Source organism: Aythya fuligula, chromosome 2 (genome assembly GCF_009819795.1).
Source record: "Aythya fuligula isolate bAytFul2 chromosome 2, bAytFul2.pri, whole genome shotgun sequence".
NCBI classification, from domain to species: domain Eukaryota; kingdom Metazoa; phylum Chordata; class Aves; order Anseriformes; family Anatidae; genus Aythya; species Aythya fuligula.
Window position 1 is genome coordinate 43805398 of NC_045560.1, and position 26660 is coordinate 43832057.

The 26660-nt window shown below is 42.1% G+C and overlaps 1 protein-coding gene across 2 annotated transcripts in view; it reads right to left on the bottom strand.

Annotated features, from left to right (window-relative positions):
* Positions 1-872: 872 nt before the first annotated feature.
* Positions 873-26660, bottom strand: part of TRIM71 (tripartite motif containing 71) — a 53963-nt gene continuing 28175 nt past the window's right edge. For both annotated transcript variants that reach the window (XM_032182563.1, XM_032182562.1), the window contains 3 exons: positions 15220-15387; positions 5408-5542; positions 873-2652 (listed from right to left, as the gene is read on the bottom strand). In XM_032182563.1, the coding sequence (XP_032038454.1) occupies positions 1201-2652; positions 5408-5542; positions 15220-15387 (1755 nt within the window). In that variant the 3' untranslated portion in view covers positions 873-1200. The remainder of the gene's footprint in view (positions 2653-5407; positions 5543-15219; positions 15388-26660) is intronic.

A 26660-nucleotide genomic window follows, 5' to 3' on the forward strand; every position in this document is an offset into this window, starting at 1 on the left:
CTGAAATACTGAATTAGAGCTTCTGGACTATTCCAGTCCAGCTCCCTGGGAAAGCCAGAGGATGAAAAAAGTTTCATCACTGATAGTTATTGCAATCCTCTAAACACAAGAGACTTGATTTTTCCAAAACTCACCCTGAATCTCCAAAGCTGTGCTTATTTCTTACTTTTGGAAATAGGTACCACTTCTAACAAATCCATTGAACTTTTTCCCCCTTAAAGTCTCCCTATGGGGAGGGCCAAAAAAAAAAAAAAAAAAAAAAAGAAAAAACGCTAGTCATTTCACAAAAAAATTAAATCAAGGGCTTGATTTTCCCTGTTTCAATGCTCCTCATAACTTCTTATCCAGATTAGGCATACATACTGATAACAGAAAAAACTTTAATACTAAACTTTCAGATGAAAGGAATAAAAAGAAATAACTCAAGGACAGGTTACACTACAGGAAGCCTTGCTTTGTCTAAACTTTTTGACAACTGAACTAAGCCACTAAAAGGAACAATTTGGTTTCAACTCAAAAGAATTTTTGTGCATTTTCATCAGCTTCTCTTTGTGCTGTTGGATTACTGTGTTTCAGAAAAAGTACACAGAAATGCCAAAAAGATGCAAACTTGCTCTTCCTGGCGAGTAAATCCCACTCACTTCCACAAAACGTTCAAAGTCTCTGGGAACAAGACACTGTGCTCACCAGTAAATCAAACACACTGAGGTATAAAAAGGAGAACAGGAAAAAGTTCTCTGCTGCAGCAGCAATTCAAAAAAAAAAAAATCCCCCTCCCGTGTCCCCACCCACAGAACTGCAGTATGGTCAAGAACACAAATTCTCTACAAATACCTACTACCATTTTCTCCATTAAAAAACTTATAGCGCCTTTTTGGCTTAAGCCTACAGAATATACCACACAAACCACCTAATGTGCACAGCAACACATGTTTGTGCATGAAACCCCATGGGGGGAGAGGTAAAAATTTTCTGAACTGTGAGTGTGTTGGGACGGGGAGGAGGAGAGAAACTGGGGATGGAAGGGAGGACAATGAGGTAGATAGAATTTAACTTTACAGGCTCACTCCCTGCAGAAAAGATAAGTACATTCATCTGTAAAAAAATTAAAGATGAGGTAGGTTTGAATCAACGTTGTATTTTTTCATTTTCTCTTAGAAGAATTTCCCTGAGACAGTTTCTTCCTAATTCAAACACAGATTAGAAGACGAGAATTCGATTGTTTCCAAAGTCGACCACAACAATCATGCCATCAGGGGTGACGGCTATACCTGAAGGACGGTCCATCTGACCAAAGCCGCTTCCCTGAGTGCCAAACTTGCATAAAAAGCTACCATTGGACTCAAATATCTGCACCCGGTGGTTCCTGGAATCGGCCACAATGATGCGCCCCTCTTGATCCACCGCCACTCCCTGCGGGCGCAGGAATTGCCCGTTGCCGCTGCCCTCCGAGCCCAGGAAGCGTGCTGACTGGCAATCTGCGTGGATGACCAGCAGGCGATGGTTGTTGAAGTCTGTCACGACCAAGTGGCCCTCGTGATTGAAAGTCACACCTCTGGGGGAATCAAAGTGCTTCCAGAGTGCCCCTTCAAAGCCATACTTGTTAAGAAACGCACCATCGGGCCCGAACAGCTGAACGCGATGGTTCCTCGTGTCAGAGACCAGGATTTTGCCCTCTGCGTTGACGGCCACATCCCACGGGTAATTGAATTGCCCATTCTTTGTTCCTTTCTCCCCAAACTTCAGGATGAACTGCCCTTCGAAGGTGAAGATCTGGATGCGATGATTGTCCTTGTCAGCCACGACGATCCTACGCGAGATGTCACAGGCCACACCAGCGGGACGATCGAACTGGCCGGGCCGGGAGCCCAGCGTGCCAAACTTGTGGTGGAAAGTCCCGCACGGCTTGAACACCTGGATGCGGTTATTGCTGCGGTCAGCCACAATGATGTAGCCTTCTTTGTCTACGCTAACCCCCCAGGGGCGGCAGAGCTTGCCGTCGCTATCTCCCTCGCTGCCAAACGAGAGCCCAGGCAGCCCGATACCGATGTAGCTGCGCCCAGATTTCACCATGACTTTGAAGGGACTGTTCTCAATGTGTTGGTTGCACATCATCACGGACACCAGGTGCTCTCCCTCTAGCTGTGGACGGTAGCTGACCAGGTAGGTCCCGTTCTGTTGATCGCTGACGTCTGCCCCAAAAAGGTTTCCATCTGGACCCATCACCACTGCAGAGATCATGTCGCCTCCTGAAAGGCGAGGCTCACCATCGTGGTCATAGCCTATCACTGTGAAAGAGGCTACTTTGCCCTGCAGTGCGCGCTTGAGGCCTTCCCCGGTGGCTTTGGTCAGAGGAGCAAAAGCCCCACTGCTAACAAAGCCCATTGATTTAATGGCCATATACAAGGCCTGGTCAGGGGGCGTGAACATGATCCTGTCATCCTCCTGGGGCTGGAGAAGGCCCCTCACATTCTTCAGCTCCTGCACCTGAGCCAGCATACGGTCCCGGGCCAGAAGAATATCCATGGTACGACCTTCCTCCAGGACCTGCTGAACAGCACTAATGGTGTTGTCCAGCTTATTTAGGTTCTGACGTAACTTTTCAACTTGCAGGTAGAGTGACTTAGCCTTGACTTGACGAATCTTTTCCACCTTGGGGGAGAGGAAGGGGGAAGAAAAGCACACTTATCAGGGAAAGACAACCCGTGACACCCAAACACTTCCTAATGTTCCTTCTACATAAACAGTTACGTAGTTATTGCAGGATGCTGACACAGGAAGTGATAAGATAAACTGTAGAACAAGCCTTAAGAAACTATGGCATAGAGAACACAAGTGAGAAAAAACAACTATTAAGCCAAATTCAGATGGTTTTCTCCAGTCCTCCAGTTAAAAATCACACATTCTTGCTCTATGGAGCTGCCGCATCAGTATTCTATTTGTTCTATTTGAAAGATTTGCTTGGTTAGTAGCTAATAATGACTTGCTTCCTTAAAAGCTACTTTACCCCCTACCTGCAAGGTACTTGACAGATCATCAGAAGGCACATCTTATTTAGACTCTAAAGACTAAAGTTACTGCAGCTCTCAAAGAGCAGAGTCCAAAGCATCTCTCTAAGAGGAGAATGGAGAAGAATTTCAGAGGGTGGGCTGTTATCACACAAGGCTGATGCTGAGTTGGCATCAGCCAGTGGATACGGGCTCTCCTCGTTTTCTTGCCTGCCCAAACTGTTTTCGTGGGACTGGATAATACCAGACACCTATCTCCAGGACCTTTTAGGATCCAGTTATTTTGATATTTTCTTACAAATACTGGCAGTCATGCTGAGCTACTACTCTACAACTGGATGCCATAATGTCATTTCAAAGGACACACAGTTGCTGCCAGCCCCTTCTAGGGCTGGAAGCTCAACCAACAATAGTTCTGTTTTGTTATTAAAAACATGCCCATGTTTGCATTTACTTGTCAAAATCAGTTTTGACAACTGGAAAAGTACACCTGCTTTGTAAATTTAATTAATTGCTTTATTGTTGTTAAAATGCATTTATTTATGCCTGATACTTGTGTGGCTGGCTGCAGAACAATACCAATGTATTTTGGTGAGGGACAAGTCACAGTTTATAACTGAGTCTTCAGACTTCACAAAGTGAGCAGTTAACAGATGTACAAACACGTCATTTCATTTAAAATTAAGGGATATTTTTACACAACTGCTTCCAAACAAGTATCAAACATGCTTCCTCCAATATCTCATTAAAGTCACTAGTTTCCAAAAGATTACCAGTCATGAGTACTTTGACATCAGCTTTAGTACCCAAAATTATTCACTAGCACTCCTCACATCAGGCCTAAACATGCATTCTGCTTTTTCTTTTATGCTAGAATCATTTCTCACACCAGTATGCAATCAAGACCCATTTTTTCCTTCATGAAAATGAAACAGTTTTATAACTTGAAGAAAACTTGTTCTCAGTGTGGGCTTTTTTTTTTTTTTTTTTTTTTAAGTGCACCTATGCTGGGATACAAACTCTTGCTTCTGTACTAGTAATACCTCAGAAGAAAAGGCTGCCAAAGTTTCTTGGGCAAGGCCAACAGTGGAAAGTGAACTTCTCCCTCATTCCAAGTACCTCAAGAAAGCAGCCTTCAAACAGTAACTATCAAGTTTGTTCTTATAAGAATGTCTAAAACCAAGAGAACTATAAAAACACAAGCCTCTACTTTAAGAGATTACTCACTGTACCTACAGCAACAGATTAAACCAGAAAGTTACTGTTCCATTCTGTTTCAGGAGAAGAGGCAGGGCAGAAATAATTTAGCAGAATGGTACTGCCTCTTGACATCCAGTGCCTCAACCACATGTACAGGCCATCCTGGCCTTTAATAAGGGTAGTGGGCACACAGGACCTTTTTTTTTTTTTTTGCTATACTTCATCCAGTGCACCTGCAGATTTACAGGAGCACTTGAAATTTACTTTTAAGCTTTCTCACCTTTACCATGCATTTTTGCTCCTTCCCCTATACCAATTTCAGCAATCTTGTGGTCACAGAAAAGTCCATTTGACTGGCTGATCTAAAAGAGCTAGGCCAACAGCAGAAAGAGTGTGTTTCTGCTCAGTTCTGCATTAGGACCCAAAGGACCACTGCTAGACATTAAAAAAAACATGACCATTAAATTACCTTTCCAGGTACTTCCCCCATTGTTGTGTTTCCCCACCCTGCACATTTATCACGGCTGAAGCAAATGCAGGAGTTTGAGATTACTCAAAGTACTTGAGTACAGATACTGCTGCTGGAAAATATTTTCATTCTGCTAGTAAAAACCCAAAACCCTGCCATATTACTTCGTTTCACTAATCAGAAAAGGCAACTACACTTTTTATAGAATAAAGCAAGTTCTTGGGTGTGTCAAGAAAGCTAGTCTTGCCAGATTTATACTGATTTGTTTCTAAGGACACAGCATATACAGCTTTACTCCTTTCCTTTGTGTATGAGAAGTGGATCCTTCTGTAAGAACACCCATATACTACATACTTATACAGAAACATTTTAGAGGTTTTAAAGGGATATTCATTAAACAAAACGTGGACATTCTCTTCATCGTTCAGCACTGGAGATGTGATGTATTGCTGCTGAGCCAGCAGGGGGAGCGCCCACCTTACTTGTGATGCTGAGCTTGCCTCAGGATATAGTAGTCCCTACCGAGAACTAGTTAGTGATGCAAAGATACTTCCAAAACAAAATCAACCAGGGCCAGAATCCAGCATCCTGCTTCCTAGAAAACAGTATTTCACTTGAAGTGGTATTTCAATTCAGTGTTCCGAGGAAAGACATTTGAATCTAGCCCTGTGCTGTTAAAGAACACATTTCCAATTTCAAGTGTACAAAGCACAAAAGTTTAAGTACTTACCTTCCAGAGCAGCTCGCACTCCCGCTCTTCCAAGGCCTTCTTGTGTCTAGTTGTCACTGCTTTGACTTCAGACTGTACCACCTTAGCTTTCATCTCAACTTGCTCTGCCACCGCCTGGGCCTGTTCAATACTCAACTGGAAAGAAAAAGACATATTTCGGGATCAACCAAACCTGTAAGAACTGACATTTAACTACACCTTCAAGAGAAGGCACAAAGTGACATTTCTAAGGTTTTACCAGGCCTTCACCCATTTTGTACTTCAAAGCCTGAAAACAGACGTGATTTTCTTCTTTTAACAAATCTATTAGGCTCCATGTCCTTCTGGTGCTGGAGGCCCAAGAGCTGAATGCAGCGCTTCAGGTGGGGTCTCACAGGAACAGAGTGGAGGGGGAGAATCCCCTCCCTTTTCCTACTGGCCGTGCTTCTTTTGGTGCAGCCCAGGAAATGGTTGGCTTTCTGGCTGCAAGTACACATTGCTGACTCATGTTGAGCTTCTCATCAACTGACACCCCCAAATCCACTCTCCACCCAGCCTGTATTTGTGCTTGGGATTGCCCTGACCCTGGTGCAGGACCTTGCACTTGGCCTTATTGAACCTTATGAAGCTCACACAGGGCCACCTCTCAAGCCTGTCCAGGTCCCTCTGGATGGGATCCCTTCCCTCCAGGGTGTCAACTGCACCTCACAGCTTGGTGTCAAAGTTGCTGAGGTAGCACTCAACCCCACCATCCATGTTACCGATAAAGATATTGACATTGACATACCCAAGAAATCCAACACCCTACCAACAATGCACACCACTGACAGCTTGACAAGGAAAGATTTTACTTGTTGGCAGATGAGAAAACTCAACTTAATTTTCCACACTGCATACTGAAAGCCATGGAAACATCCATGAATATTTGTTTTTGAACGCAGATTTTTTCTGGTAGATTTTGATTCCTTTTCCTCACTTTGGTTTGAAAGACTGGTACATCTCAGAACTTCCCTAAGCTATTTCAGACTAGGTGGCAAAGGAAAGCTCTGGAAGAAAAATTTTTACGTTGTACTTTGTGTGTAGTGTTGCTCAAGATACCCTCTGAACTGCAGTCTTGATAGCTGATAAAGAGAACAAATGTAATTTAAGGGCTTCACTTCTAGGGTCTTACAGAAGATATCTTCAGTTTGATCGGTCCACAGGCACTTACAGAATTAAGCAGATATGATAATCCATGAACTACCTGGTTCCAGCTTTGCCTATAAAGTTAGGCAGGGCTTCTTGTTATCTTTTATATACAGCAGAGTTAGTGGTATTTTCAGGGTCTGAACTGGCAAATTAACAGCATCTAATTTATGCCAACAATAGGACTATTACCTGTCAAACAAAAATAAGTGTTTCCTCATTCCAGGTAGTTACTCTAGAGCAAGTTTGAGTTACTGAATTAAGAGTATGTTTCCAGGTCATGTAGGAATACAGAACTGCAAGGAAAATGAAGACTAACTTTATCAAGTCATTAGCCCTTAGAGAAAAGATGAAAGAGACAAGCCTAAGAAAAACAAGACGACAACGGTTCTGATCTTTAATGAGGAGTCTCTTGCTATCTGGTAGAGGAAGATGTGAATGCTACTCTACAGCACCTCTGCAGGACAGGGCTCAGGAAGAGAAGCATGCTTCAGCTGTTCTGCCTTCATGCAGTTAGCTCCAGGTTAGAATCCCCAACTTTTTTTTCCTCCAAATTAGAAGGGACAGCCTGAACATCCTACTCCACCCAGACCTGACATGCCTTCACATGAAGCTAGCAGACAAATTCAATTCACCACTTCAAGTCCACAGAAAGGAGGAAAATCTTGTGAAATGTCTGCTTTGCAATTGTTGTAACAACTGCCCCCAGACTAGGACTTCATAAAAAGCCAGTAAGTCTCAGTCCTAGCTGAGAAAGTACACGTGCAAGAATTACAGTGCCTCCGTATATCTCTGCTTTACCATCTAAATACAGAACCAGCTTTTACTGTCAGGAAACTTATTTCTTCCAAAGCAGATTTAGTCCTGTCAAGAACAGCAGAATACTCTCCTTTTGCTAAGAGATGGGGATATATCCTTAAGAATGTAAGTAATAGGGAAATGATGTTATCCATACATATTCTAATTCTACAAAGTATTTCTGATAGCAGGAAAGTCTTGATTGAAATGGAGCTTTTTGTACAGCAGTACCCATTAGGGCTGAGCTGTGTGCACATTGCAATTAGCTATAAGGCATGAAGAATCTCAGCTATTCTCAGTTCTTTACCAAAATTACCAAAACCACTCATGAACTCCATCACAATAGGAGATGCTGATTTTTCATCCATAGGAACCAGTTACAGTTTGGCAAAGCATCCTTACAATGCTTTCTGCAAGAACTGCACTCTATAGCTTTAAATTGTCTACCAACAACTCATGGCATGTGGATTTGTTATTAGTCTGAGCCTAAACAGTTCAAAGTAGCTAAGGATGGCAAAGATGCTACAATGCTACAGCTTTAGTATTGACCAGAATATTAACAAATCTTTAGAAAATTCACATGATCCCATAACACTCTACTCAAACAGGCTGTAACAGCCTAAGAAGGCTAACCAGCAAGCAGGGCAGCAGGTAGTGGTATGTGGGAGAACAGCAATGGGCAAATTACCTGCCTGAAGCAGGAACTAGAAGCTTTAAGGATAACTTTCGAGAGCCTTCACTATGTGGAAATCCCTCACACTAATTACTGTAAGGTATCACAACTCTGCCACAATGAATCTCCCCTTTTGTTTAGCAGGTATTTTTATGCAGAGCTTGTCCTCAGAGAGGTCAGCTTGTTGGGAACAATGCTGAGAAGCAGCATTTCTCGTTCTTGTCAGGCACATGATATTTTTACAACAAATCCTTTTAAAGAGCACTTTTAAAGAGTACACTTCATAGCATAATTATTCCAGTGCTTGTGAATGCAATGGTTAACAAGTTCATATGCTTCAGAAACTGGAGACAAGGACTTTGTCTAGGAGACCATCCAGTTCAGTTATCCCTCACAAATTCTGTAACAGCTACTGTGGCTCCTGCTGTTGGTAGATACAGTAAATTGCCTAATTGCAACTTGCACTTATGTGAGTACCCAGGGGCCAGAACTTGACCAAGATATTCCCCATTCTACTATGGATGTCACCAGTGTCTTGTGTTGCTTAAAATAAAATTAAGGAAAGGACTTTGCAACATATCTTGCAAGCTTCAGACTGAAACTAGTACTTCCAATTTGTCACATTAAAATTCAAGTAATGATGGAGTGTGTTTAAGAGCCACAACAAATGGAAGCCTTGCAAATCAAGGTTCCAGGGGGCAGGCAATCATGTTTTCATGATGGAATGCAATTCAACCCAGCAAACATCCACCACTAGATGCTGTTACCAGCCCATTTCAGAATTTCTTGTTCTTCTCTATAAACCTACCCAAAAAGCAACACAGAACACATGCTTCAGGAGGACAACGGCATGCAGTATTACCTGTACTTTCAGATTACAGAGCGTTTAATGAGGATTATTAAGTGCACAAGTCTCATGATCTCCAGCTATTTTGTACAAGCTGAAAAATACAACTCCATTGAATGTTCAAGGTAGCAATACCTATCAATTCATACAGCATTTTACATATTATTCCTGGCTCTGCACAAACATGTCAAGTGTCACTGGCAGCCAGGGTGCCAGACCTGCATACAGAATGCCAATTCAACCATTCCTTTTCAGGGCAAGACTAGAAACACTAGAAACCCAGATGTGCCTGGCTAGTTTCTATATGCTCCAGCCCGTTGTGAGTAAGAGGCCAAAAGCAGAGTTGTTTTGAACCCCTGGTGCCCTTTAGGACACCTCTGTGAGCTCCCCTTTAGCTAACATCTAACAACCTGCAAAAAGCTTCCAGTAATGATCTTGCTACTTCAGTTCTGACATTACAACAATCATAAGTAGCAAAGTAGTATTGAGAACCTGATCGCATTTCTGGATATCTGGGCTGACTATGGAGGGGCCCAAAGCAGGATTTGCCATGTTCAGTTTTCAACAGTTCTCCAGATCTATCTTCTCTTGGACATCAAGAGCTGGTTCCACCAGGAACCAGAGCCTCAAGTTAACGAAAAGCCTTCCGGCATTTCATATTTGCTTAACTTAAGTTTTCCTATAACACATTTGGAAGTATTTTTCTAGAAATCACTGCTTGAGTTTTCAGTAGTGCCACTTCCTTAAAAATACAAGTTATGGCCAGAAGTGTGCAACACTCAATAAGAACCCTCACTATGAGTTTCTACAGCTTGCTACCCTAATTATCTGGGTACACTCACAATTCAGTTCACACAGTACACAATTAATCAAAGAGGCCAACCTAGGTCTCAAACAGAAGAGCCTGATAATCCAGATGCTTAGCCACGATGTTGCATCTGATCAGTTCAGAAAGTCCTCTATTTGAGCACTGCTGTACAACACGACTGTGGCAACACCATGCAACATGTAAAGGCAGTTTATGGTGATTGAATCACCAACCATCGACGCTAAGCTTGCATGAGTGTTTAAAAGGTCCTTTCATAGACAGGGGATAAAGAACCTTAAATACACACTTCCCACCTCAATATGGAAGACTTAAACCTTAAACACTAAGGAACTTAAGAGCAAGTTTATCCTACTTAAGAAGGATGGGGGTGGAGGGGCTTTTTTCTTGGGAAGAAAAGCTTTGAGATACTCTGGCAACCCCCCTCTGGACTTTAAAAGCAACTTAAATAAAAAAAAAATAGGGAAGTCTTTCTGTATATCTCAGGGTAGCCCCTTTCTACCACATGCTAAGGGTGTCCCACCCATAAATATTTTGTTACCACAAAGAAGGGAAAACAAGCAGATAGAGGGCTGGTTTTACAGGATTTTTTCCCCTATTACTTCAGCCATAAGAGCCAGCTTTCTCCATCAAGAACAGGGTATAAACTTCGTAGTGTTCCTCTACTGGATAAATTAACTGGAGATCTTAGGTAATGTATAGCTACAGTAAGAATGTTAAGATAGACTTTGCAGTTGCTTTGAAGTAATATTGGCACGGCCACAGCACAAATCAGTCATTGGGCCAATTTAAAAGATTTCCGTAAAAAGCGTGAACAAACTAAGATGTTTTTACTTACAGTGCTTATAGAATCTCCAAGAGCTTTGACACAGGGAGGGCTCCAGCCTCATGTTGCTGAGGTTAGCTCATGGCAGACAAATTAAACCGCTTTGGTTTGTACTGCAGGAACGTGATTTTTGCCTAAATTTTAAAGGCAGAGCAGTAGCACGGACTTGCAGTGTAAAATACCATGGATTTAATGTGTGAAAATCTGCCTTCCTAGGTAATTATCTACTTGTGTATTAAACTAAGAAATTCACTAAAACAAGGCACAATATAATTAGAAGTACCTTCAGAAAATCAGCCTCTTGATAGAGAGGCTAGATTTACATTAAGGACTTAACTGACCGTTTGTGGAACTGTATTCTGCTTTATATTTCCTTTCATCTGGGCTGTTGGAAAGAGTCAATTGTGCTTTTCTGTTTTGTTTGCTAGGCTTCATTTTTAGATTCGCCACCTGGCTAGCCTGACTTCAAAGCCATGCACTGGGGTGTTTGAGCTTACTCAGTGTGACAACACCAGAAGGATGCTTTGCAGCACAGCAGTGCCATCCCTCTCAGCTATCGGTCTCCCAGCAGCAGCACAGATTCCGTATGGGAACCCACAGGGAAGCTCCAGAGGCTCAGGACAACAGATCAGCTTCCTCCTTTGGAGGACCAGATTTCCTGGTTACCTCTCTCCCTCCTTCTCCAGAGGGAAGGTGCTCAAGGTCCAGCTGATCTACTTCATGCCAGTTTATTTCTGCAAGAAGGGGCACTGCCTTACTGGCTGGCCCTCCTTACCAAAGCTTAAACATTTGATGCTGGAAAGCAAGTCACTTCTTTCCACGCTCTGCTAATGACCAGTCCCACAGCAGGCTTCCACTTTTAAATTAAGCCATTGCCAAACACCCCAGCAAACACAGCTGTAGGCTGAGATACAATTTAAAAAAAGCTATTTTTAAGACAGCTGGCATACAAAGATCAAACCGTATTTTACCATGTTCACCTGGAAATTAACCCTAAACAGAAGCAAGCACTCAATGCTTTACTGTTACTCAAGTGCATTAAATTACACACACATACATATACATATATACAATTACACATGTATAGATGTATTTTAAGAACATGACATTTTGAAGAAGCCATCTATCTATCATCATAACAGATTTACGTTCAGTTTGTGGCCCACTCCCTGGAAAAAATTCTGAAAGAAGACGGCTAAGTGTGCACTCTGATAAGGTAAAAGCAAGTCAGTGGGACAAGCTGAAGGGTATCAAAAGGGAACAGTCCCGTGTGACACCCCCACCCCATTAATCTGATGTCAACCGGGGCTTTCAGACCCTTATATGAATCAAGTCACTGAAAATGCTAGAAAATTATCTCCGCAAGGAGGATAGCTTTGTGATGAGATAAGCCTGCTCAGAAAGAGTCCTACAAGCAACAGGGCTGGGGGGGTTCTGCTCTGCTCCTGGCATCATCAGTCCCTGTAGCACTGTAGTGAAGCAGCCCAGGGAGCTGACTCAGCCAAAAGAGTAATCCTACCGAAAGGTTACCCTCTCCGCTGGATCAGCTCACCACTCAGCTACACATGCACAAGTTCTTGTGTTGGGGATGGGCTTAGAAACGTACGCTCCAAGCCAGGAGCGGGGCAGCACCAGGCGAGCAGCTTTCCTTTGCTGCAGAATGAATAAGGGGGGAAAAAAAACAAGCCTCGTGTCGCCAGGCTTTCTACTTGTTTTGGGGGGAATTTGAATCCTTTGAGGAGTCAGGTTTGTGCTTTTCAGCATCTTGATTCACTGAAGCTTGATCTGGTCAGTCAGTCCTGAAATGTATCCTAACGCACAGCAATTCCCCCCACCCCACCCCCCCAAGTCTGAAAAACAATCTTTCCTCCAAAGCCACAGGAAGAGTTTAAATAAACATTTCTTCCTAAAAGCCTTCAACTTTGGTTAACCAGATACTCTCCAGCCAGTTGACTCCTGGCTTGATTTCCCCTCTCCTGCAAGGCCCTTCGGAGTCCACCTTTTTCCCTTTCCTCCCAGCCACCCCTCTTCATCCATCCTCAACATTGCATGTCCAAGAGGTATCGCTTTCCTAGCCTATTAGGAAAGTTACTAATACAGCATTATGAAACAATCCCGCTAAGTGTTAGTGCACCATATTACTTTTAAACCTCCCTTCGAACACCAGTCTGTTCCTCATATTGCAGCTTATATTGGCATTTAGTTCTACAGACTGCTTCCAAGCTTTAAGAAAAGCATTCAAGCCAATTTATTTTAATTTAGAGTCTAGTTCATTCAGGGTTTGTCCTAAATTCATGCTGACACGCTGTCTCCTCCCTGGGATAAACACATAGCTTCACAGTCCTGCTGTCCCAAGAACAAGGAAAGCTCTGCTCTTTAAAAATTGCCTTGTGTAGCAGGCTCACTGCACCAACCTTTAAGTCAGACACCTCTGCTTTCAACTGTGTCAGTTCTATTTGCTGCTGCTAGCAAGGTAGCAATACCAGAGTTGTAGTCTTCCCACATTCACTCACAGATTACTACCTCAACTTCATCACAGATCTGCTCACTCACTACCCCTGTTTCTGCAGAGTGGTCCAGATTAAAAGAACCACTGCATTAAGAAGTCAGTTCTTGAAAAACTGAGTTTATTTTACAGAATTTTTCATAAAAATTGACTAGTTAGCACTTCCAAGATGCCTCTTAACCTGCATGGACAGTATCTGGACCACAGCAAAATTAGACAAGCATAATTCAATTTTGCTATTTGCTTGAGTTACATGAGCAGCATCAGGGCCACCCACCCTTTGCCCATGCCATCATAAAGCAGTCAGCTCACCACAATAGCAGAAGCCTCCAGTAGAAAAGCCAGAAGAGAACTGAGAAGGAGGAGAGTAAACCCAGTAGGAAGCAAGGAGGCACAACAGCGCGCCTGCAATGCTAGCAGAGTGGTACTCAGTGTTATTCTGCTAGTGTGTGCTCCAAGAGACAGTCACTACTTAGATGATTTATCCAGACCAGTTAAATGATTAAGAGCCCGGGAGGTCAAAAGCAGTAATTTAATTACTAACAGACAAGCCCTTGTCCAGGACAGCCTGGAGAAATTTAAAACACTGCACTACTGAGGTTCTTTAAACTAGTATAATCCCTTCCTTCTTGCTCATTCTGGGGACATGCTAAATGTTTCAGTATGGATTCTGCTGAAGAGCCTTACAATTCAATTGAAAGCAAGTCTTAGAAGGTAAGGTTTGCAGGATTCTGTGTTGACATGCAGTTTTAAATCAGCCATTCAGTTCCAAAACTTTTGTGTTTGCTGTTCTGATGTATGCAAGCTGTTAACACCATAAATTGAAGGGAGGTATCAACATTTTAAAAGTCTATATATCATCACAATGCTTATTTCATCCCACAGGTGCAAATGAGAAAGTTTAGCTGCTCCTGATCCACTAAACAAGTTTACCTAGAAAAGGTTATAGCTATATGTCAGGCTAAAACTTTGGGTTTATTCTCACTTATCAGCGAGGCAGGAAGTTATCGCCTCACATCACAGAAAGGGATCCCAACTTCAGAGCAGCCAGCCCTCTAGACACAAGTCCTACACCTGCCCAGAGTACACAGGAATTCTGTAGTACCACAAGAAAAGAGCTAGGAAACACCACTATTAGCAGCAACCACTCCCTTCAGAGGATGAGATTTAACAGATTTCGTAAGAAAATTTAAAAGACCCACCCAAATACTCATCTACTGGAAATAAGCAGTGATGAATGGAAAGCTTTTTCCTGTACCATGTATTTGCAAGGAAAGCGCATCCAGTTGGGAATGCTTACTTCCTTCTGCTAGTGTTTACTCAAAAAGTCTTGATGGTTAAGTCTCACATAGAAGTGTTGAGTATCCAGCTTAAATTTAAAGCGTTTAAGGCTGACAGAACAAGATGGTAGTGCAGAGTAGCTTTGCACTACACCTTGCCTGTCCAAAGACTCTTCATGCAAAGAAAACTACTGGCAATATTACAATGTTTAGTACTAGATACTACACTCAGCACAAGTTAATTATCCACAGATCCTCAGCAGGTTAATTCCCTGTGTAAATTCCTTCTGTAGATTGAATTGTGAACTGTGCTACGTTCTTTCTGGTTCTCGCTCAGAATTCGTATTTGCATTGTAAAATAGCTGAGGTAGGATGCAGTATGCACCTGTGTAGTCAGAGCAATCCTTGTATGGAGATAACCAACCCCTTCCCCAACATTAGATTAGAAGTTCCACACTAATCCAAACAGCTGATTTTACATTTGGTGGCAACGCTGAACACACATGACCAGACTTATAGGTGGCTTCAGTACAGATGCTGTACAGACAAGACAGACATGTGAAAATAAGCCTCAACTGTAAAAACAAAAACATGCTCAGCACTGCTACATAAGATCAGAACTTGGTTCAAAATGCTTCATGCTCTAGTGTGTTTGGACAGATCTTCATATATGTTATGATTTGCATGACAGGATTACGCTGCAAGAATGCAAAATTCATAACAGCACTCTTTTCACCTACACAGCAACTTCTGTCAGTTCTGGGAGAACAGAAGGGGTGAGAAGACTGACAGAAGAAGCAGAGAGCTTTTTGCCTGACACCTTGCCCTGTAAAGAAAAAGCTGTGGGGGAACAGAAGAGAAAAATTAAGCACTTCATTTGGGAATATCTTACCTGAATAGCCTGTCGTCCTTGCTGAGCATCTGCCAGGAGCTGGATGGTAAGAGTCCTGGAGTCCTGAAGAGCATCTTGGAGGTAGATAAAGCTGTGACCCACATGTCGTCCCATGGTACATTCCCGACATATGGGGACAGAGCAAGTATCACAGTAGAAATGCAGTACCTAGAATAGAAAAACCTGTATCACTGTCTGGTGAAGACTTGAAGGCAAAAAAAAAAGTGACAGGAAAAAACAGATAATTTAAAAAGGGTGGTTGAAGGCAGTAGCAATGGGCAAAGACTTCACAATAGTTTCTCCACAGAGGAAGAGCAATCCCTCCTAGTAAGCTCCAAATTGTACTTTAACAGTTAGATGGAAGTGTCATTGTTTTCTTTGCAATACAATACTAGGAAGAATGTCCACATCAGCTCCTCTTAAGAACGGAAGCCATCTGCCAACACTTACAGATTGGAGATGTCATCTATGGCAAGTTTCAGATGAAGACTTTTCCTGCGTACACAACACTACATTCTCTGAAGTGGGTCACAATAATCACTGCAACGGAGAATAAATAGAGCATCCCCACCTTTCCCCCTCCCAGTGGGGACATTACACATGCTGAGAACCATCCCGTTTTCCCAAAGCACATAAACCACTTATGCTTATTTAGGGCAACGACAGTATTAGGCAGAACTCAATCCTACCACTCCCAACTGCAAAGCAACAAAACCTTTGCTCTGCCACAGTATTTCTACACTGGTGATACTTGGAGATGCTTGAGTTGGAGGAGAACAAGACAAGACAGTAGCGTGCCCAAAGCGTTTGTGTGTTACGGGGAACTCAGAGTAATAACTAAATCTCACTCGACTCACAAAGCACTTGAAAAGTATTTTCACTTCACAATGAAAGCCTTACACAAGGCACACAAGGCATCAGCCCAACCTAATAGTTGGGTCCATTCACTAGCCATAACAATTTCCATTCCATCCAGTAGAGGGAAGTAGCACACAAAAATAGCATCTTCCATGGAACTGCTTTCTTAGAAGAAAACAGATCAGCTGGTTTGTTTCCAAAGATGCAAGGGAACACAAAACTTCAACACAAGATAGCCTCTAAGAAAGTGCATGTAGCTAAGAGCAAGACTTTAGAGTAGCGTTAGAAAAATCTAGGCTACCACAGAAGAGTCAGAAAACCACTGTGGAGCCTTATTTGCAGCTTACAGTACAAATAATTTTTCCATCACCAGCTATTTAAGGTCTACCTCAGAAAAGGCAGCAAGAGTAGAACAAAGCCCGGGCAAGTATTCGATATGGCTGTCTCCTCACAGCTGTCATCCAGCCCCTCTGACTGCAGCTAGCAGCCTGCCATACAGCGCATGACATCCCCATTTCCCTTCTCCCACAAAAGAAAGGGGGAAGGGGGACAGGTGATTCCCTCAGATTTCCTGTGTTGCATGAACTGCCATTTTAAGCTCCTGTAAGTGCAACAGCTGAAGTGGTACACGGATTAATTTCTCAAAGGGGTATGTGTGCATTTGTGCACGTGTCAGATTTTACTAAAACCCTTTTCTTGAAGGTTCAGTTTTGCTGTAGGGAAATTGGAGCAGACTTCGTTTTGCTTCTGTTCAAATACTAAACCCTTAAGCACCGTCTCAGATCCTCAGCCTTTTTTTAAGGATGTAAAAGCCGCCTCAGTTCTGGAATGCATTTTTCTATATACATCTTCCTCAACTACAGAGTTCCTTGTCTTTACACTGCGGTTGTCTAAATCTGTATACAATGTTCACTTGCTCATGCCGTTCTATAATTTTGCTGTTGAAATTACAGGGAATGTTTATTACATGTTGCTGAATGACTCCACTTAAGCAACTGAGAAGTTGAGAGAGAATGAAAACCAAGACAGGGTATCAAGTTAAGTCATATGAATCCGATATACTTTAAAAACATACAAGAGGGATTTGGGGCCTCAATCAAGCAGAGCAGCTGAAAGGAAAATGGTGACCATATGAACAGAAGTCCAAAAGCAAGTTAAATCTGTTGCGAGCCCTCCAAAGTAGGCAACACCAGAAGCAAAAGCTAGGGTAAACACCACAGACCTGTCCTGCCAGCCAGGCATTCCTGGAAGGTGACGGTGTCCACTGCAAAGAATCATCCTGCTGTTCAAGCCAAAGAGAAACTCAATTTAACATTCACAGTTGCCTCTTGCCACCCACCATCATGTGGTGGAAAACATCCCTCTTCAATTTAGAATGAGGAGTGACAAGAGCCGTAATTTCATTTCAGAAGTGTGCAGATTATGTAGGATGTGGGTTAAAGTATTTTGAGTAAACACTACAAAGTCATTGACAAAACCTCCTGTTTGTTCCTTTGTAAATAGAAAATTCGTAAATAGAAAATGGTGAAATTACTTAGATTTAAATCGGGGAGCAAAGGAATTACCAAGCTTAGGTAAAAAGAAGGGGAAGAAGCAGACTGATGGACTGATCTCCATCAGTATACTGTTATTTAAAACAGTTCTTAAATACACAGGTGAGAAAGAACAATTGCCTAATACCCCTAGGGCACTCAGTGGGGAATGAAAGTGGTCACCAAAAGACTGGAAGAGCCCCTCAACTCCTAGATGAGCTAAGATCTGCCCAGAAATTCCCCTTTGGGCACACCAACCCCAAATGAGAAAACAAGAACAGGAGCACACAATAGGATGTACATTGGCTCTACCAAGCAGTAGGACTTTCAGCAATCCCAAGTTAAATTGGGAAGTACTCAGCTGTGCAGGGCAAAGGGGAATCTGTGCCAGTCAGACCAACAGAGCTTGGAGCACAGCATCCAGTTTGTCTGTGCTCACATCCACAGCCACTCATTTATTGTTATACTCAAGTTTTTCGCATCCCAGTCCCTAGGTCAGGGAACAGACGTTGGGTACTGATAGGTAGAGCTTCTATACATGCTTCTAAGGAGAAGGGGGGAGAAAAGCAAACACACAAACAAGCAACTTATCTAAAAACTGGTATACTGATTTTGTGTTTCCTTGATATAGGTTTTAGGACGATACAGGACTCTGCTCTCATTTCAGCCCCAATGCAGCTGCAGTGTACCTAAAAGCTGGCAGAGCCTCCCCCTTTCAGCCTTTCTCAGCAGCAAGGCCACCCTGAATTTCTCTTGCACGGTTAATACAGCAACATACAGCTCCTTCTGGGCCCAGATCACTGCCCTTAAAACAACAAGAAGAGTCTTGAACTGTGGATGGGTGGGGGTAGTGGAAGGGAAGAGCACTACCAAGTCCTCCAAAACAGGATCTGCTTATGACACACAGCCGGGAAAACAGCACTTAAAGAGCAAAGACAAAAAATCCCCCCCTCCACCTGAAGAAGCAGAGACAATACTAAGCAAGCTAACTAAAGAGATCTAAGCTAATCAACCATCGCCCTGTTAATTTCATCATTTTCCTGAATGTACAAAGACATTTTGCAAGTAAAGCCTTCAACCATATTTTCTTCTCTAACACAGATAGGAAGGAAATAAGCAAGGAGAAAGCAGAAACAGATTGCTTTCAAAGAATTTCTGAATTGTGCTAGTTTGTTGTTTTTGTTTTTTTTTCCTCTCCTATATAATTACATAAAACCATGATTGTTTTTAGGAGAAAAACTTACCTTATCAACACTCATTTCAGTAAAGCTTTCCAGTAAGAAAAAGTTGCATGAGCAAGTTCAGTATATTTTAAGAGAGCTGTTTTGTTACATTAAATCGTGTTTTAGAGTTCCATCAAAATTAAATGAAGAGATAAAAGTCAGCAGCAAAAGCAGAATAGTTTCAGAGATAGTTAAAAGTGATTTATTTTAAAATAAATCAGCTATGGGTTGATTATTTCCCAAACAGGAAATATTTCCTGAATTGGTGGCACACAATTTTAGACACAAAACAATAAAGGGAGCCTACTTCAATTTAAACAGAATCAGTGAACCATATTACAGGGCTATTCATCTTTTACAGCCACAGCAGCCCAAGAAATACAACAGCAAGGCCATAAATGTGATTGCTTCAGGAAAGGCTGTACAGTGCACCGTAAAAACATTTTACAACAGCAGGAATTCCTGGGTGTCGCTCTCCCCATTTTTTGGTCCATCTGCTTTCAAAGGGGGCAGGGGGATGGGCGGAGATGTTGTTAAACGTCCCCTGGGACTGCACAGCAATCAATCATCATCTGATGAATGGCCACTAAAGTTAAACCCTGACCCCACTCCACAATTCCCACACCAGCGCTCCTCTCCTCGCTGCTGACCAGCTTCCAGCGCGCTCCCCCCCACCCCCACCTCCCAGCCCTCGCCAAAATTTCCCAAATACCAAGGGCAGACAAAAGCAGTGGAATGTAGTAGGCACCGGGACAGAAGAAAATGCAGCAAAAACAGCAGTTGAGGCGGCTTATCCTTAACCTGCATTTAAATAAGCGGCCTCTCAACCATCCTGCTGATGCCGTTCATCCCCCAGCTTGCCAACACTTGATTTCCCTCATTTTAGAGCCCACAAGAGCATGTATGCACACAACTGGCGGTAAAACATGTGGAACATAGCTGCACTGCACAAAACACGCCGTCATCACGGCATTTCAGAGCCCTGACAAGATTTTTCTTCAAGCCTCCAGTGTTAGGAATTAGCACAAGGCAGCAACACAGGAGGCTATGTTTTAAAACACAAATGAAGTCTGATGCTCTGAAAGCTAGCCTGTAATCTTAAACAAAAAACCCCACAGACAAAACAGTAGTCTCTTGGTTTTACCTTTTGGAAAAAAGTAGCCAGTCTGAAATTTTCCGTTAGTAAAGGTGTTTTATTATTTAATTCCCTTGACAATAACTCGAACACCAGTGGCTTTGTTAGGTACTATGCGAGGCTTTGAGCATTATGAATTTAGTATAAACTCATTTTCCAGGGAATTTCAGTCCTTTTCTTCCACTATTTTTTTTTTCAGAAGATCTAGAAAAAAAATGCTTCCCCACATCATTCATGCAGCTCTATATATATATTTAAAATACACACAGGCTTTAACAGCATAAATACATCACTCAGGAGAACTGGATCGGGGCCTGATGTAGACAATTCTTGCAGAGTTTAAGTGGAAAGAGGTAATATTGTTCACACTGCACAAACCTGGTTCTTAGCTCCCATTTTAAATGCAACTTTGGAGCACAGATTTGCATCAATTAGTTTGTTTCACACCAGGATCGGAGTAGCGTTTTAGGTACCTTAACTTCTCCACTAATAACCCTTGAAACATGAATACTAAATATAAATACTGAAGATAAGCATCAAATAACTTACGAATACACAGGTAGCTCTCGAGGCCCAGTACATGAAGGGGAAGACCAACCCCTGCTTAACCAGCAGTCCTCTTGGTGGGGAGCCACAGCTCAGGGCTGTTGTTTCACCCTAAAATTAAACCACCCTGGTAGCTGGGAGCCGCTGGAAGAGGAAGCCCTGTACCTCCTCTGCATTCTCCTTTAATTCCACACCACCCTTCACCACTCATGCCTTCCATCCCAGTTAAGAGATGTGGGGATCTTTACAAGCAGCAGAAAACTCGTTTTAGGAACTGGTTTATTCAATCTGACCTTGTGAACTTGAGATGAGCACTGGCTAACCAGATTTGAGTCTGACAAACTAAAAGAGGTTTTTAAACCAAACCTATCATGCCCCTACATTTTGTGATTTTTTTTTTTTTAAACCTTTTCCAGTCTTGCTATTGTGTCATAAAGCCAGTAAAAGCAGCTGCATATTTTAGAGAGCTGATGTGGCAATGTTGGTAGTCAGATCACTTACATTAAAAGTTTTTTTGGAAGATGCACGGTTCCACTAACCAAAGTCAGAAAAAAAATCCAGTGGGTATTAGTCAGCTGGGAGTAAGCAAAGAGCATTTAAGTCATCTTTGTAGCAGAAAGCAGCATTTACAAATTCAAAGTGATTTGGGTTAGAAAGGACAACCAAGTTCCACTTTGAAGGGCACATCCTCAGTGGCACAGCAGTCTGCACTAGGAGGCAGGAAGTCACACCCTTGGCAAAGCCAATTTAAGGCTCCTCCGGCTCCAGCATGATACAAAATTGAATCCTGTGCTTTGGACTGAAATCTTACAACTAGAATTTAGTCACCCACCTGAAGCCCTGGAAACTCAGCATCCCAAGCACCTCAGCAGCACCTCTGCCAGCTGCAGGACCCTGGTCATCCACTCCAAACATGGACAGCACTGCACCACTTGCCTGGTGTCTGGCATTTGGAGATTATCATCTCATCAGCTAGCTTCCTTGAAGCTCTTGGGTGCAGGTTAACTGGGACATCTGATGCAACATACTGCCTCTGAGATTCTGGTCATCAATAGACTAGAAAGAGCATTTCACAGCCACATTGCTCCAATTCTTCCTAAATAGGGATAAGCTAGGCTTAATGTTGTTCTAATATTAATACTGAGTGGCACGGGTACAATTATCACAGTGGGTTATCAGCGTGTAACAGTAAATCTGCATTCCAGAATTTTCTTCTGAAGAAATTGTCTGGGGTAAGAAAACTCCATTTCTTTTGTCTTAAAAAAAAGTCACAGCATCTGCTTTGGCAGTTAAGCAGGTAAAGTAGCCAGTCTGCTGGCAAATGCAATAGTATCAATAGCTAGTAGATTATGCAGCCAGTGATAAGTCAGCTCTTTTAGAGCTTTCAATAGGGGAGACCAGCCTGTGCTTCAGCATGCAACTCATTAGCTGTTTAAATGCAGCTTCTATGCCAAATCTACATGACACGAGTAGCAGCAGGGTGGTCTTGGCACAGGGGACAGTGGGCGGATCTAAATATTCAACAGTTCAAGAAAGCACATTAATAGCCTGCTGTGGATGCAGATATTAGAGCGGGTCAGGACCCAGTTCCACTTCAAGGCCGTTTTGTCCAAGCCACTGTCATGAGTCCCTGCAGGTCACTCGCTCAGCATCCCTACCTCCTTAGATCTCTTAAAAGAGAGCCTTCTTCTCTGCCAAAGCTTGCCTGCAATTTCAGTGATGCTTTAAGTTGCAATGGATTGACAATTGTTTTGCAATCACACGAACCTTTTTTTTTTTTTTTTTTAAAAGTGAAAACCAATAAACCTCTACATCCCTATGAACTTCTTCAGCACATTTTCCTCTTTTCACACACAGCTCAACATCAGAGAGCCTTTCAAATTCTCTTCCATGCCCATGAAGAGCTAGAAATGGGAATCAAGGTATGCTGGAGCTCCCACTTTCTTACCTGTGGGTACCATCAGTAGAGTCCTCACCCCTTCACATCTGTGTTCCTCAGCTCTATCCTGCTCCTTGCCTTACAGAGACCACCACCTCCATTCAGGTCCTTGGCTGGCCATTACAGAGGGTTGACAGCAAGGATGCTATTATTTATATGCCTTGCAAACAAATAGGTAGAAGCTTTGTCTCTTAACATACTGTAGAAACACCTAACCCCTTTTAATTCGATAAGGGAAATGAGAAATCAAACTCCAAAATTCCCAGCCTTCCTTCAAAGGCCAGCTCTTCCTCATGCAAGAGAGTCAATTGGGGAACATCTTAAGCTGATGGACTGTGCACAGTTTGCCAGAGCAGTTTCCCAATCCTAGCACAAACAGGTCTTTTGCAGGATTTTTTTTTTTTTTTTTACTGCTACCTAGGAAAATTCTTTGGTGAGCTAAGTCTTATTTACACAACAGATTCCCATTAATATTTTTAGTGGGCTTCACTGGGGGGGGGTGGGGGTGGGGGGGTGGGCACACAAGGCAGAGAACCTACCAGGCTAGACATCTTAATTTCATAATGCTCAATTGTTAGGGAGCTGAGAAAACTAGCTGAGGGAAAAGAACATTTACCCAGAGGAACTGTGGCTTTGCAGGTTTTTACTTTTTAAAATACTGACACAGATCCACACCAGTTTTGGGGTGGTTTTGTTTTTAAACAAGCAGTACTAGGAGTCTTGATTCAGAAAAGTATTTAGAATATTTTGCTTTCTCTCTCACAGTGTAACACTTCAACTACAGCATCTAATACTCGTAAGAGAGAATACTGCAGTGCATATTTGAAAAACTGTTTAAACACCATGTGAATTTAACCTTTAACTCAAACTACAGCAGCTAGAGAATACTAGAAAACTACCCAACTATGAATTTCCATCTCCAACTGAATGCTTAGCCTACTTTGCACCTTTTAGTCTAGTGGTTCCCCTCTTTGCTTATGTAGCAATGATGCGCAAGGGAACCCAGAGTCAAAACTAGAACAGAAATCAGAAGTAACAAGTTTCAGAGATGACATTTCAATATGGAAGTGACATTGATATAAAAATCTAAGTATCAACAGCTTTAATTTCTATCCTGACATTTCTCTCTCCCAATCAGAGGGAGATTTGTCTGTTCCAATTTCTTAAAAATTTTTTAATGTTATATCATCTCTAGAGAATTCGAAAAGCATCTCTGTGCCTTTTTAAAAGGAGAATTTGTGCTAGGATGGATGGAAAAATGCATCGACTTTTAGGCTAGCTAACCTCAAAGCCGTTTTAACAAAGAACTGCAGATATAAATTTAGCAAAATGAAGCAATTCTGCTATCTAACACCGCCACTACTAAACTCTGCTAAGAGTAACAGCCTTGTAGGCAGTATCAGCCCACATACTTGTGGATGATGCCGTCCCTTCCCCCTTTTCCACTATCAGCTCTCCAACAGATTTACCTAGCATTATGCAAGCTAATATCACTACAGAGATAGCAATTACTGAAGGGATTGGGCTGCTTGCAATGACGCCTTGTGGTAAGGTTCAAACGCTTTTGCATATACAAGAAAGAAATACCTCCATCAGTTTAAATTCACAAACAGCACTCTGTTGCTACTCTATGACAGTTCAAGCTGTGCTGAGCAAAAAAACAAAGAACAGCACTACTGATTTATGCTTTAGGGCATAAGCTGATCACCTGGATATTAGGAAGGAATTCCTCCTGCCTCTCACATTCTCAGGAAGAAACTGCCTGGTTGGCCAAGTGTGCACATGTTTGAGGTGGACAGGGGAAGGGAAAGTCTCACCCTTCTTTTTCTTCCCCCCAGCATTCGGCATTGTCTGCTACTGCAGGTTGGACACCTGATGGGGAACAGCAATTTGGCTGTTCCTCCTGCTCCTGCCTTCCAGCTCGGCTGTCTTTAGAGGAAAGCTGTAACAAGAATGGCTGTGGTACTGAACTCACACACAGCAAGAGCTGTTAACTTTTTTTTCTTTAATTGTGAAACAATCCATGCCTATTAAACAAGTCCAGTTACCTCCAAGTGCCATATGCACATCAAACTCAGGTCAAAGCAAATATGACCGACTGTAGCCTTTTATTAGGAAATACAGGCAAGACTTGTCTGGGAAAACTGACATATAAACCCATTCCAAGTGTTTTATACTGCAATGTTTTTAGTTACTGCTTATGTGGAACAGGTTTTGTGGAAAGCACAAAGGCAGCACTGAATTGGCCCGCTCTTCTGTTCTTTGCCTTCTCTTCTCCTCTTGCCTCACACTGTCCCAATCACTATTTTTATAGCTGTATACCCACATACAAGAACTCCTTATTGGGTGAGGTCTTTGAAAAAACTTACTGTTCTTCGCTGAAACCTAAAAATTGCTAACATGAACATTTGGAAGAAATCTTCTTTAAAAGCATTCAGACTCTCCCTCTCTACCATCATCCTCCCAAACGCTCACACTAAAAATATGCAAGTGTAAAAACTTTACTAGCTTACGTACACATGTTTCAGAGCAGGAAGAAAAAGATTACAACATGTTGAGGTTTTGGTTGGGATTCCTCATAAATGAGGAAACTTAATTAAGCAAAAACAAATTTGGACTGCATTGAAAGAAAGAAGTGGTGAGTCGCAGAGCCAGGCAGTAGCTTCTCACAGCATATTATATAGGCACTGTATTGGGGTTCCTCGGCTAATACCACCTAATTGTACCATCCATGTCAAAATAATCATTATCTGCTCTCAGCATATGACTTGGCACGTATGTCTGCGTATATTATTCCCAGAAATGATGTTGAACGTGAGGATCAAAGCTTTGCTGCTAGTAGTAGAAAGCCAAGACCAAATTTATCAGATTAGCGTGCTTGTTACAATTCCCCTTAATTTTAGAGAGGATTATACAATCACATTTTATGAAAGACTCCTCCTGAAAGCGTTATCCTTTGGGTGCTAGTGCACTATTACTTCTAAATGAACTCTAGTATTTAGTGTTTGTTTTGGAAGACCTAGCTGTCTTAACAGCCACAGGGCATTTCAATAATCATATAACAAACATTACTGCAGGTTACTCTTTAATCCCTTGTGAGTGAATGAGTAAATTCTTGTCCATCTATCATATAATGACAGGGCTCTGCAGTTGCTGCCAAAAAGGTACTGTAAATCATAAAAGAAAAACAGATCTAAGAATAAGTAGATCTGTTCCTAGAAGGCAGATGTGTTTACTCAGAATAATTTTATCTCCATTACAGAACCGTAAGAACCGAAACCTTTGTTTACAAGCTGTTAACACAGAATTCAACATATTTCTTTCTGAAGGCTTCAGACAAGTCTTGATAGAGAATTCAAGTATGCCTTTATGTTCCTCTAGCTCCTTGTCTCTCCAGTGACAGAGCAGAAGCAAGACCTCAGAAGTTTCAGAGCTCTAAATTATTCACTTACCTGCCCTCCTCTTCTTTCCAAATTGGTGAAATACAGGAACAAACAAGTTCAAATCCTATGGCTTCCCTTCCCCCCTCCAAGTTTTTTTTAAAACTAACAAGATAATAACTATGACAGAAGGACAGAAAGCAAGTACTGCAATTTTATTTTTATTTGCCCTCATGGAGAGAATTAAGAAAGCTTTCTTTTTGAATTTGGGAGATGAGGGAAGAGAAGCATCCCAGGATGAATATAATTAAACAATGGAAGGAAAGCATTATAACTCCTTCAAACCACAGAGAAGATTTGAAGTGCTTACAAACAGTAAACAAATCGTATTTTGTCATTGTGTCAGATACGGTTACTGTGTAGTATGTTCAGTCTAGAGAGACCAAAGACAAGCCTCTGTCCCACTCAAGGTTTAAGTTATGATTCACGCACTATTTTTAACCCATTCCATGAGGCTCCCATGGGTCAAGTATGTAGTGTGGTATACAGTGTATATGTTCACACTGCTGCCAAGTAAATTGTTATGGAGCATTATAGTTTTGTCCTAACCAAGCTAAAACAGGTTTAGGGCCAACCCTGGCATGCTTCGGCAATATACATCAGACTAAGAATTGGAAAGCATTCTGGTTTTCTAAAATGCTTAAATACTTTAAAACATTAAGTGAAAGTACCAACCTTCTCAACAGCAACATCAGCTGTTCCACATAACACTTCCTAGCTTTAGATTGCTTCTGTATTGTGCAGGCAAGTTAACCTTATCTAAACTTC